The sequence below is a fragment of the Crocodylus porosus genome, unplaced genomic scaffold, assembly GCF_001723895.1.
Source record: "Crocodylus porosus isolate Cpor-Errol unplaced genomic scaffold, CroPor_comp1, whole genome shotgun sequence".
In the NCBI taxonomy this organism is placed as follows: domain Eukaryota; kingdom Metazoa; phylum Chordata; order Crocodylia; family Crocodylidae; genus Crocodylus; species Crocodylus porosus.
In genome coordinates, this window is record NW_017728933.1 from 7,390,547 (window position 1) to 7,403,988 (window position 13,442).

The following is a 13,442-nucleotide window of genomic DNA, read 5'->3' on the forward strand; positions in this document are numbered from 1 at the left end:
CAAAACCAGTGGGAACCTCTGTATTGACTTTCGTACCTTTGGGATCTGGTTTCCAAATTCTGCCTTGTGGTATTTTCAGACAAAGTAAAGCTCTTCAGAACTCTCCATAGCAATGAAGGAGATGAAAGCACTCCAATAACATGGGGAGGAGTATGATATAAAACCGAGAAAGATGTTTAGGGATTGGAGACTCCCTCCCACAAAAAAATTCTGAAACCTGCAAAACCTGAAAATGCCTGGATTGTTCTTCCCTTCATCATGTCTTTTATGAAATATACCCTTTTCTGATGTGATTTAGTAGCACAAACTTTGACATTAAGAGCATAGGAAAGTAGGGCTGGAAAGGACCTCATCTAATCTAGCCCCCAGCTCAAGACAGGATTATCTGTGACTGAACCATTCAAGCCAAGCGTCTGTCTAACCTACTCTTCAAAATTTCCAAGGATGGAGACTCCACGACTTCTCTACTTAGTCTGTTCCAATGCTTGACCACCCTCAAAGTCAGAAATTTTGTCCTAATCTCCAACCTAAATTTCCCCTGCTGAAGCTTGAGTCCATTGATTCTAGTCCTGTCCCCTACAGCCATAGAACACATCTCCATCTTCTTTGAAATTACCCTTAATGTACATGAGGGCTGTTCTCAATTCCCCACTCAGTCTTCTCTTCTCCAGAATAAATTATTCTAGCTCCTTGAGGCTTTCCTCATAGGTCCTGCTTCCCAGGCTCCTAATCATTTTTGTCCCTCTGCACTGGACTCTCTTTAATCTATTCATAGGTATCCACATTCTTCTTGAAGTGTGGGGCCCAAAAGTGGACACAGTGCTCCAGGTGAGGCCTCACCAGTGCTAAATAGAACAGAAGAATCACTTCCCTGAGTTTGCAAGTGGCACTCCTGTTAATACAACCCAGCATGCCATTCCCTTTTTTTTTCTTTGGCAAAAAAGAGCACACCATTGGCTATTTATGGTGTACTGTAACATCCCTGTCCTTGTCTGCAGCACTGCAACCTAGCCAATCATTCCCCAGTCTGTACATGCACATGCAATTATTCCACCCCAAGTGCAGGACTTCGCACTTGTCTTTGTTGAATCTCATCTGATAGATTGTGGACCATTTTTCCAGTCTATCCAAGTCACAGTGGATCCTAGCCCTACCCTCCAGAGCCTCGGCAACTCCACCCAACATGATGTCATGCGCAAATTGGCTATAGATGCACTTCATCTCATTGTCTAAACCACTGATGATGATATGAAATAATACTGAACCCAGCACAGACCCTGGGAGGACTGAAAATCCTCAGAGAATTGTCAGATTCTAGTGCCCTGACCCAGCACTCTTGCATCATTCAGTTAGTGCAAAGAAACTGGAACATGATATTGTTTTGCTCAGAAAAATTACTCATCAGGCCAGTACGCTCAGTCCCCAAACAGCATGCAGCAGAGGTTGACGATGGAGTGCAGCTCTTCCCTGCTACTTTACAGTTAAATGAACAGTCCGTGAGCAACCCTTCAGCTGCTTTAGCTTCTGTTGAGGCAGTCACAAGTCAGCTCAGAAAAGCATTTCAGCCCAGCTATGTCAGGGGAGAAGATGAGCCATAATATTCACAATTGTGTTTCTGCAACAAGTAGTTTCATCTGATTTCCCCAAATCTGAAAGCTTCTGGTATAAAATAGTCTCTTTTCAGAATCCATTTACCACTTTGAAGGATAGGCAAGCATTCTCCAAGGACTAGGATATGCTACTATAGCATACTGAAAGCTAGCAGTAGAATGATTTTAAATAAAATTATATACATGCATAAAGATATGCGATATTTGTTAACGTCAATGAGGAATAGGACAACTTAGTGAATTGTCTACTTCCCTTGGATAGGAAAGAGTTGAGGTCATTGGGAATTCTTCTCTTATTCCCAGTTTAGCTGACAAGGACGTAGACGGATCAGTCACTTGGAAACAAACATCTAGATGCGACCTGATTCTTCCATACCATTTAAGCTAGTCAATGGACAAGAAGCATGTTTGCTATGGTTTTATACTGGCAACAAAGCCATCAAAAATACTTTTTAAATGGGTCTTTGAAATGGCCCTTAAAAAAATTGATGGCCACAAAACAAATCTTACTTAGTTTCATCTCATGGGTAATAATACAAAATGCAGTATCTTGCTAGAAAAATGCAAATGCAGTATGGCAGTTGTTATCCACAATGAGTATGGAGCCAACATGTCTAAAGCCTTGTTTTTCTTTGGTGTTGGGAAATACTTAGCAGATGCTAGAACTGCAGCAGATCATTTGTTGGAAACTCTGCAGAAGATTTGACAAGAACAATATAAAAAGCTCCAATATTTTGTGTGAAATGGGTTTCCTGAGTGGTTCACATTCTGTACTGTGTAAAAAAAAAAGTCAGTTTTAATGTTGCTAACCCAACTTAAAACACCTGAAATGGGCCTAATTTTCAAAGATTCAAATGAGCTCTGCCATTTCTGAAAACCAGACCTCTGCTACATTTTCAGTTGGGAATCAAGAATCGAAAGATGATCTTAAAACTTTAGAGCTTATATTAAGTCATTTCCCCCTTTCACAGGGTAGTCTTTGAGCCAAAAAATGTCTGAGAATTAGATTTGAAGCCAATTTTTACTACGTAAGTGTTGTCCCACTTTTCTGTTCAACCTAGTTTCCTTTAAACCTTCATCCATCTGTTCCCATAGGCTCACTGAAAAGGTTTCGAGGAAGAAGCTTGCTTTTCTACCCGGTGAGGTTGCATTTATATATATATATTACCTCCCCCTCACACTTCTTGGCTACACATGCTTTGGAATTGCCTGGAGCATAAAAAACACTGTGATACTGCATTGTTTCATCTCCTTTGGAACATTACCCTATGAGAGTCTCATTTTTGAGAGCATTAGAAAGGGAAACAAGAAGCCGGATGGGAGATAGCATTGAGGTCAGGAGGAGGATGCCAGGGTGAAGAATTCATGCTGATTTCACTCGGAAGAATCATCAAAACAACACAGACAAAACCTCACGTCTAAGCCTTTTTGGAATGCTACATTACATAGCGTCCCTGAGGATGGCTTTGTTTTAAAGTTTTAACTGGCTTGTGGGGTTTTTTTCAAGCTGACAGAAGTGAGATGGAAGGAGCAGATGATGCACTTGGCTTGCATAAATAAATAAGGATGATTCAGCACTAAGGCACACTATCTAAGTGGACTTTGCACCAGCAGGGCTCTGGGTACCTATAGAGAACCGCAGTGACTTCACTGATGTTCCTTGTTTGCTTGAAAGGACTGAGATCTGCCTTTATGGATCAGGGACAAAATCATAGTATTTAGGTTACAAAATCATAGCATTCATTTAAACAGTGCTAAAACTTTGGGGAAGCACAGACAAGCTCTTCAATACTGTGAATATCTAGTACAACTCCTGTCAACTGAGGATGACGGAGCACTTCATTAATTAAACATCACAACATTCCCCGTTGTTTAGGGAAGTACCATCTCTGTTGTACTGACAAGGAAACTGAAGTACAGGCAGACAGGTGATGAGTGGGATTTTGAAAGGCATCTCCGCTTGATTTAAGAGCTCAAATTCGCTTCTGTGGGATTAGCGCTTCTGAAAATGCCAGTTGAAGTGACTTGTCCCAGATCATGCAGCACTTTTGTTGCAAACCCAGGAGTCCAGGCTAGGTGTCCCGATTCCCAGTCACCCACCTTAGCCACTGAGCTGCCCCCCAAATTGGAAAATACTGTGTGAAATGAAAATGTGACTGAGTGGAGTGGCTGTGGAAGGGTACCTCGCTTCCCTGTACTCGCCCAGTTGCTGGAATTCAATCCTAGCATCTCTAGACATGTTAGTTGGAAAGCCTGTGCACAGAAGAGTTTCCCTTTCATGTAAAATGTAACTGAGTGCTCAATCAATTCCCTTTCATCAGGTAACTCCCTCCTTCTGAACTCATCCATGCAGCCTGACCTGACAGTGAGCAGAACATACAGCGGACCCATCTGCCTGCAAGACCCCATGGACAAGGAGCTCATGACAGAATCATCGCTCTTTAACCCCTTGTCAGACATCAAGGTCAAAGTTCAGAGTTCATTCATGGTTTCTTTGGGGGTGACAGACCGGGCTGAATATCATGGAAAGGCACATTCTGGGACATTTCCTCATGGGAACAACAGAAGCTTCAGTACAATACACGCCAGGAACAAAACCACTTATATTCAGAACCTTTCCTCTTTTTCCACGAGAAGCGAGCTGAGAACCACTGGGATTTTTGGCCATCTGGGGGGCCGGTTAGTGATGCCAAACACAGGTGAGTTGATCCCTCCTGCTCACGTGCTTTAAAAATCGTTTTATGATATGAAAAAGAAAGCTCTGTTCTTGGGTGCTCTCAAAATTATAGGCATATTATTCATAGATTATTGCTATTAGCAAATGCTTTGGTTTGGTAAAATTACAGCCAGGGTCAAGTTCAGAGGAGGGTGCGAGTTCCTTGTTAGGAAGTAGGCATTATGTCTGGCTGAGCTGTTAAACCTACACCTTTCCACGGCCTCCTTAGCATCAAAGTCACACCCCTTTAGACTTCTTTTCACTCAGTCCCTGCTCAATTAGTGGGGCGTCTGGCAAGAAGCTTATTACTAGATCAAGATCCCCAGCCCTGGTGGACAAAATGAAAGAGGACACTAATGATGTTAAAGACTGAAGCAATGCATTCTGTCAGAATTCAGGATGATTTTGCAAGAAATCTATGGTGTATAAAAGTGTGAGACTATTGGGAGGTTAGGGCTGTGTATCTGTTAGTATAATTAGTCTGCTTTTGTTTCTTTTTTTATTTCCTGACTTTCTTTTTCTTTTAGCTTAAATCTTTTTTCAAAGGATTCCCATAGCATGTCACTTCAGAGTTATCTGATAACTCAGGATTAACCTGAACATAGAAACTTTACTTACAACGTAGATATTAAATACACATCGCTAAGAGGTAAAGTCTGTTACGAAATGGTATCCGTGTCAGAACTGGCCTGATACCAGTATCACCTGCTGATTCAAGCATCAGTTTGGGTTCTGGTGATTCTTACTTCTAATTTGGCATTAGACAAGACTTCTGCTTCACTTGACAGTTGTGCTTAGTGCAGCCAGACTTGTTCCCTACGGTTTGAGTACGGTGCTCCAAAGCATTGCACAGCCTTCCCCTTCATATGCCATACGTGCAGCACTGAAAATATAGCCTACATTTAGAACAAATGAATAGCAATATATCATTGGAAGAGATGAAACTGAGTCAGAACAATGCCCAACGCACAGGATGCATTCATGTCTTCCTGAAAGATTTTTATGTTCAAAATTTAATATTGTAAACTCAGGGGTGCCAAATCAGCATTGCAAAGTTCACTATTGAAAGCTAGCTCAACGAAGATTTACAAATGACAGGATTTATAACGTACACTGATATTTAGACGAAGAAAATTGAGGGCAGCGAAAAAGAGAACACACACGATGATGTGGTTGGCAGTAATGAGTTTCCACATCAGCTTTCTGGGATCTGGGAAAGCTCAGTTGAAGGGTTAAGAAAGGCATGCATACTTTGAAATGTATCTTCTATGCAAAAACTATTAAATGGAGAAGAACTAAAAACAGGTTGCTCTGTTTTTATATCAAACAAAAGGCTGCCGGGTAGCAGTTTCCCCCTCTCCCAATCAAAGCTATTTGCGGGAGTGACATGTCAAAAACGGGAAAATACTTCTAGGCCCTTGAGCTTCAAGCTGTCTCCTTTTCCCCCCACTCCATAAAACAGAGCTCTCTTGACGGCAGAGATTCAGCTACATTCAGTCACAACGTTCTCTTACGCTCTTTCTTGTGTGTTGAAAAAACACTAATAGATCATTGATTGAGGCAAAGCTAAGATAGTTTGGGGATGTCTCTGAGCTCTGTAACCTCTGAGCTTGAAGTATGAGTGATGGTTGACTTGAAACACGCATTGCCTAAGTGCTGTTGTTGGGGGGCACACAGAGCAATGCAGTTCTGGTCCTTATTCCTCCTGTCCTACGTGAAGTGGGTGTTTCTTTTTTTTACCAAAGCTCCCTGTTATCCAGTAGCATTAATCCTGCAAAGAAGGAGATGTTTTAAACATCCAAGGTTTATAACTGAAGTAAGATGTGAATATGGGATGACTAAACTGCTGTGTTTTTCTAAATCAGTATGCAAGCCAGGTGAATACTTAGAAGGACATTGCAAAGCCACAGGTGGTACCTAGTAACATTGCCTTTCACTGCAAATTAGTTGCCTAACTGCACTTTGTGCATGGGAAAAATCCACCCGTTTAGCCATCTTGGGTTTTATCAATACCACTACAGTATGAACCTATCCTTTCTGCCTGCAAGCAAAATGGTTGCACTGAAGTCAGCCATAAATATCGAAAGTGTTTGTCTACAGCAATAAAGCGAGAGCACTAGATAGGTGACTGATAATCACAAACAAGACACCTAACCAATGTAGTGGTGGTGTCTGTGCCCCTAACATTCATATTAAGGTCATAGTTAATAACAGATCTCATTGCCAGGAGGTACAGAGCAGAATTTCTTAGTGTGTCTCACTCTTAGCACAAGTGCAAGAAACTAATGATAACCAGAATCTTACTGAATAATGTTCATAAATTTAAAGCACAAATAACTTGTTTTGTAATGAGTCTCGGACTGCACGACTGTACAGCAGCTCTTGCTGACAAGGGTGCAGTTCAGGCTGCCTCCGTAATGGAATTAAAAGGATGCCTTCTCTCAGTTGAAATTATAATAATCAAATTGAATGCTTTTGTACTCCAGCATTGATTCTCCTGATGAAAGAGAGGGTGAGACATTATTTGAGGGGGAGGAAGACACCCTGAGGTTTTATTTTTGCAAAGGCTTTATTTTTTTTTTCCTCCTGCATACCCAGTTCATTTCTTATCATAAACAAGAAGATACATTAAAGAGAAGAACTGTGCTCTGTGGGCTGTTATCTGGGAGCTGATGTAAAAGATTTACTTCAAAGCAATTGCTACAGAGGAGAGAGAGATCCGGCACCCCTCATGAACTGTAGGGCTGGGCTGAGCCTCCTTAACTCTGCTGTGTACTACACCTAGGAAAGGACTACTGAGATTTTACATTTGCATTCATACTTTTGAAGCTTAGCAGTTTTATCCTCTCTGACCACACAGAAAATTGTTTTTAAGGCCTGACACCAATGACAGAATTATCTTCCTTAGGGGATAAGATGTCTCTGAGGATTGTTAATGGGACACATGAGTTTTTTTGCCTATCCATGGCTGGGGTTACAGTCTGACCTAGACCAGTAGCAACTGAAAGCTGTTAGATTCTGATGGCTGTAAAAGTAGTTATTCAATGTATCCCTTAGAAAAAGGGCCGAGGCAACCATCACAGTTAGATCTTAATCTGACAATGTGCAGTACAAATAAATAAGCAAAATATTTTAATCAAATGGGGGTTCTTAATCTGATTCACTTAAGGCCCCACATTTTATTCCCATTTTAATAGGAACTTTCTGCTAGGATGCTAGAGAGTTTCCGGAGGCTGTCATTCAGAGGCAATTTTTCAAGGTTTTCTTGAAGCCCAAAATATTTCCAGAATCCTTGTGTTTGGAAAGTACAGCAATAACCACTATATTTATTCCATCTTAGGAGTCAGTTTGCTGATACCACATGGTGCTATCCCTGAAGAGAGTTCATGGGAAATTTATCTTACCATTGGTCAAGGGGAATCCAGGTAAGAACAACATGGCAGTTCTTTCTTAGAACTGGACTATCATAGAAAATTAGGGTTGAAAAGGACCTCAGGAGGTCATCTAGTCCAACACCTTGCTCAAAGCAGAACCATCCCCAACTAGATCATCCCAGGCAAGGCTTTGCCTTGCCAGGCCTTAAAAACCTCCAAGGATGGAGAGATTTTGCAGCCTCTTTGGTGTTCCAGTGTTTTCCTACCCTCTTAGTAAGAAAGTTTTTCCTAGTATCCAACCTAAACCTCTCTTGCTGCAACTTGAACCCATTGCTCCTTCTTCTGTCATCTGTCAACACTGAGAACAGTCCAGCTCCAGCCTGTTTTGAATCTCCCTTCAGGGAGTTGAAAACTGCTATTAAATCCCCTCTCAATCTCCTCTTCTCTAGACTAAATAAGCCCAGTTCCCTCAGCCTCTCGTCCAAAGTCATGTGACCCAACCCCCTAGCCATTTTTGTTGCCCTCTGCTGGACTCTCTTCAATTTGTTCACATACTTTCTGCAGTGGGGGGCCTAACACTGGTTACAGTACTTCAGATGTGACCTCACCAATGCCGAATAGACGGGAATAATCACTTCCCTTGATCTGCTGGCAGTGCTCCTACTAATGCCACCCAGGATGCTGTTAGACTTCTTGACAACAAGGGCACACTGCTGGCTCATATTTAGCTAACTGTTCACTGTAACCCCCAGGTCCTTTTCTGCAGAGGTGCTGCTTAGCCCATCAGACCCCAGATTGTACCGGTGCATAGGATTGCTCTGTCCAAACTACAGGATTTTGCACTTCTCCTTATTGAACCTTGTGAGATTTCTTTTGGTCCAATCCTCTAATTTGTTAAGGTCTCTCTGAACCTTAGCGCAGTCGATTTCTATCCATAATTATATCATGTAATGGAACGTGGAGGCCTCATTTCAGACTCATTTATAATAGTATAACGCTGATGATTTCAGAGGAATTGCATGATGTCAAGAATAGTAGTTTGAGTACTTTTACTACAACAATAAATTCAGCTTTGAAAAATCTGTTGATTGTCTGAATATCTCAGGTAAGGAGCTTTGCAATTTGGAGGTCATTTATCTGAATATTCCCATTGCTGATACCAGTTGAATTGTTGTTACCTCCATCCAGTGGACATCTGGGAGTCTATGTTCAATTGATGAGTGGGCTCTCAATTTAATTCCTTGCTTATAGATATGTTCGTTGTCTAAGACATCAAAAGAGTCTGCCCTCGGTAGCTGTCTTGGCAATGGCCAAGTCAACGTAGGCACAGGAACTGTCTTTTGAGCATTAGAGGTAGTCTCCCTATGCTGCATTTGACAGCAAAGATAACGTCTGAAGAAGTGTTAAGTTGTTTTGATTTCTCCAAGATTTCCCATTCAATTGATTTTAATTTGGCCGGGGGGGGGGGGGGCAACACAAAAACAAAAGAAATACAAAAACTGCTTTTTTTTTGGTTTCTTTACACAGTTGCATCCTGTGCTGCCATTGCCACCCCATCACACAAAATGAACCTAACTCTTCTGCAGACAGTTTTAAGACTATATCTCATTGGAGATATTGGGAGGCCTAATTCTGTTGCTGTAGACACCTCTGCACATCTAGAGTGACTCCATGGTATTCAGTAGAATTATTTCAGACCTTCTTTATTACAGTGACACTGGACTTGGGTCTGAAACCTCTTACTGTAAAACATGGGGGGGTTTTTTCCCTTATTGCCGTGAAACAAAACAGTCAGAGAAACAGATGGTTTTAACAGATTTTGATAGCTGTTCCCATAAAAGGATTTGTTGGTTCCCACTGGCTTTAACTTTTCACACAACATGGGCTGTACAGAATCGAAGTGCTATACCAGTCAGTTGTTTCTCAGAGCCCAATGGGTTCTGCTGATGCACAGCACTAAGTTTAGCCCAAGTTATTTTCTCAATTCCAGTAGGTCCTAGCTGGAAACTCCACTGAAGCCCCAGGAGACACAACAGACATAGCAAATAGAAACTTAACCAAACTGAGCACAGCAGGTGAGGACAGGTTGTTTAGGTCATGAATGGAGCATAATGTCACAATGCTAACAAAAAGAGTTGGAGGGCAGGTTTGAAGGAGGACATGACTGCAAGCCATATCTTTCAAGCTTTCACCGTTAGAGGCTATCCTTTATTTTTGTAACTGGAATTTCATTTTCCTAAGGCAGATCTGACCTTGTTTTGTTCCACAGCCCCACGAATCATTTCCAGCATTTTGTTTCTAAGTGATGTTTGTTCTATATTATATCATCTGACTACTGAACGCATTATTTTTCTTAAGTGACCCTTTTGATTCATGGCATACTAATTCTGGTGGGGATCCTGTGATTTGAACAAACCTGGCAGATATTAGGATTTGCACTATTTTTAAAGTGCCTTGAGAATGGGGGATGAGAAATGCAAACGTGCATCAATTAAAGATTCCCAGGAAGACAGATGAGTTTGCAGACACTTTGCAAACCATCAAACATGATGGTAAAAGGAGCTGAATTTTTCCCAAATACATCCACCAACTTTGGGTACCCAACTTGAAATACCTATGTACTGATGTTGTTCAGCACCATAAAATATCATTTTCAGGTCAGCCATCCAAAATTAAAATATTTTTGAAGGTTGGCCCTAAATATTTTGGAAGAGGCCCTAAATATCATAGAAGAGGCACTGATATCCCTTGCCTACAAGTCCCATTCCCCAAGTAAAAAATCCCCAAACCCAGAAACACTGGCATTCAAGTACTCTCAGATCATTAAACAATACTCAGAGTCCCCCTAGACTTTTATTCTTAACATTACCTTAACTGTCTGTACCAAAACTATCACTACTGTTACAAACGGCAGTTCTTTTTCCTTTCCACATACTCACATTGGAGTGTATTTGATTTATACATGAAAAACTTAGATATTTTATGGGTTGTTTTTTCCCCTTTTGCTGCATGCATTCTGATTTTTCTCGGTCCTCTTGGGTACATACAACTTGTCACTTAGTTCTGTGATGATGTATAGCTCTTGAGAGTTTGTCACAATCATTCTGGTGTACTATATTTTACTCAGATATATTTTTCCAAATCAGGCAACCTTGGTCTAAGCCTTAAAAAATATTAATATAAAGGTAAAGATCAGCACAGCCCGGACACTCAACAGTATAGCCTTTTACTTCTGCTGCTAAGCTGTGCTAAGGTATGTATCATTTACGGGTTTGTTTGTACCGTTGCTGAGTGTACTTTACTTGCTTCACTTATGCTTTACAATGAGATTCTTCATCTTAGTGTCCTGTCAAATCTGTCTAAACAGAGTCAGTCCAGTACTTGGACAAGAGATCTCTAAGGAATACAGAGGTACTGCAGGAAGCAGAAATGGCAATTTAGGTTTTCATATTCCACCAGTCTCCTTAGTGTCACTCGCCTCTCTGAACATGTTGCTAGATGGAATTTTACTGCTGCAGGTCCCACCTACAAAATGAGAATAATCATTTTTAAGAGTCATTAAAGCTATTTGGAGATGGCAGCTTTTTTGCAAGAGGAGGTGCATTGACTCAAGTGCCCTGACCAACTTCAGTCCTGAATTGTGATATTCTTCTGCTTAACTCCCTGTTGTTTTCAAATGGGTATTGTAGTCTGCTGTACTCGCTGTCCTAAAACTGTCATACAGTTTTCCCTCTGGGCTGCTCAACAACAGCTGCATTGCACCCTCAGTGGAGACTGCATTACAGTGAGGAATTAGGCAATCCTTTTATTTCCCCTTTCACATTTGCCTCTTAAAGAGGGGTAGTGAGACTGCTGGGTCCTGTGAGATGGCTCCACAAGAAGGGACAGAGTAATTCAAATTTGATTTTTAAAAAACAAATAGAAAACAAATAGAGCCTGGGCATCGGTGAAGGCTTGGTGCCAGTTCTTGAAGGGGATGGTTATGTCCATGATCATGATCTTCTTGGCCTCCTCATTAGTGATGACAAGGTCGGGTCTCATCTGTTTCTCATGGCCTGGGACAGCGCGGTTCGCAGAGACCTCCCCCATGAGATCTGGAATGGCCTTTGCCAGGTGGTCCTGGACAGCTTTGTGGCAGAGCTACCAGGCTCTGGCACGTGGCTTACAGGCACACAGCACGTGGGGGAGGGTCTCCATCTCATAGCTGCACTGCCGGCACCTCGTGTCCTGGTGACTGTAGCAGATGGCCCCATTCAGAGGCAGGCAGTTGAGGTGGGCACAGTGGAGGAAGCAGTCCACAAAGCACATGAAGCTGCCACTGGGCATGAAGTGGTTCCTGGAGTCCCACTTCGAGGTGATTTCAAAGACTCTACCCTGGTCAGGTTTGGCCCTCAGGGTGCCGGCGTACTTATTCAGGAACCATTCCAGGAATGTCCCCACGGGGGGCATCATGGTGACGTGGTTGGCATGCAGGGCTGGCAACAGCAACACTCCCTGCTCCTGGCACTCCTTGGTCCAGGTCCACATCCAAGTACAGCTGATGTGCTTCCCGAGGTGATGCATGATGTTGGAGGCTGGGCTCGAGAGCAAGAAGTCCCTGCTGTCTCTGCCAAACTTTCCCTCCAGCAAGCAGCTGAGGAAAGTGGCTAGGTCATGTCCGGTGGGTTGCCTTGCAATCCTCTTGCATGCAGTCTCCTCAAGGGAGCTGGTGGTGATGATACTTACTGTCGAGTCCAGGCAGGTTAGGAGGTGGCAGGCATGGGTGACCACCGCAATGTCACAGAGGTCTCCCATGTGGGGGACATTGGCATCTCCCTGCCAGTAGGGGACATGCAGGATCTCATTGCTGACCCTCAGTGGCAAGTGCCACCACTTTTTTAGCAGCTGACAGATCTCGGAGACTGCCTTGTTGAGGGGGGTCTCGAGGACTGCCAAGCCTCTCAGGTCAAACACGACGCAGGGGGATGAGGAAGGTGTTCACCACGTTGATCTTCTGCCAGGGGGCCAGCAGGGATCAGTCTAGCTTGCGGGCATCTTCCACAATGCCATCGATGGTCTCCTTTAGCATCTGTTTGGCCAGGTGGCCACTGGTGATGCTGAGGTGGCAATATGCCTTGCTGTCATTGCATTTGTCCCTGACGTTGTCCCAGAACAAAAACATCCCAAGATACCACGTTACCCTTCAAATCAGGGTTTAGTGAGTGACTGAGTGCACTGCTGTTTTTCTGTCACTGATTCAACAATTCAAACCCAAGATACCCATTCAGATGTACTTTGAGATATCCTGGAAGAACCTATTCAAACTTCTTATCCCATGAACCTTTTTTAGCATTTATCCTTGGATAACAGGCACGGATGTCTAAATGATGTAACTTCAGGTGTTATGTCGGGTTTTCTGTCAGGGTTGACTGTAGTTTTGCTAAGACATTAGCTGGTTCATAGATTCACAGATGCTCGGGTTGGAAGGGACCTCAACAGATCATCGAGTCTGACCCCCTGCCTGGGGCAGGAAAGAGCGCTGGAGTCAGATGCCCCCAGCCAGATGCCTACCCAGCCTTCTCTTAATGACCCCCAAGGTAGGGGAGAGCACCACCTCCCTTGGAAGCCCCTTCCAAATTTTGACCACCCTTACTGTGAAGAAGTTTTTCCTGATATCTAGCTTAAATCTGCTCTCTGTCAGTTTGTGACCATTGTTCCTAGTTTTTTTCTTCTTCTTCTTTTAGGGCACCCCTTGGGGTTATT

The 13,442-nt window shown here is 42.8% G+C and overlaps 1 protein-coding gene across 1 annotated transcript in view; it reads left to right on the top strand.

Moving 5' to 3' along the window:
- Positions 1–13,442, top strand: part of UNC5D (unc-5 netrin receptor D) — a 188,401-nt gene that overhangs the window by 128,153 nt on the left and 46,806 nt on the right. The window contains exons 10-11 of the mRNA XM_019545910.1: positions 3,932–4,309; positions 7,667–7,751. Of these exons, the coding sequence (XP_019401455.1) occupies positions 3,932–4,309; positions 7,667–7,751 (463 nt within the window). The remainder of the gene's footprint in view (positions 1–3,931; positions 4,310–7,666; positions 7,752–13,442) is intronic.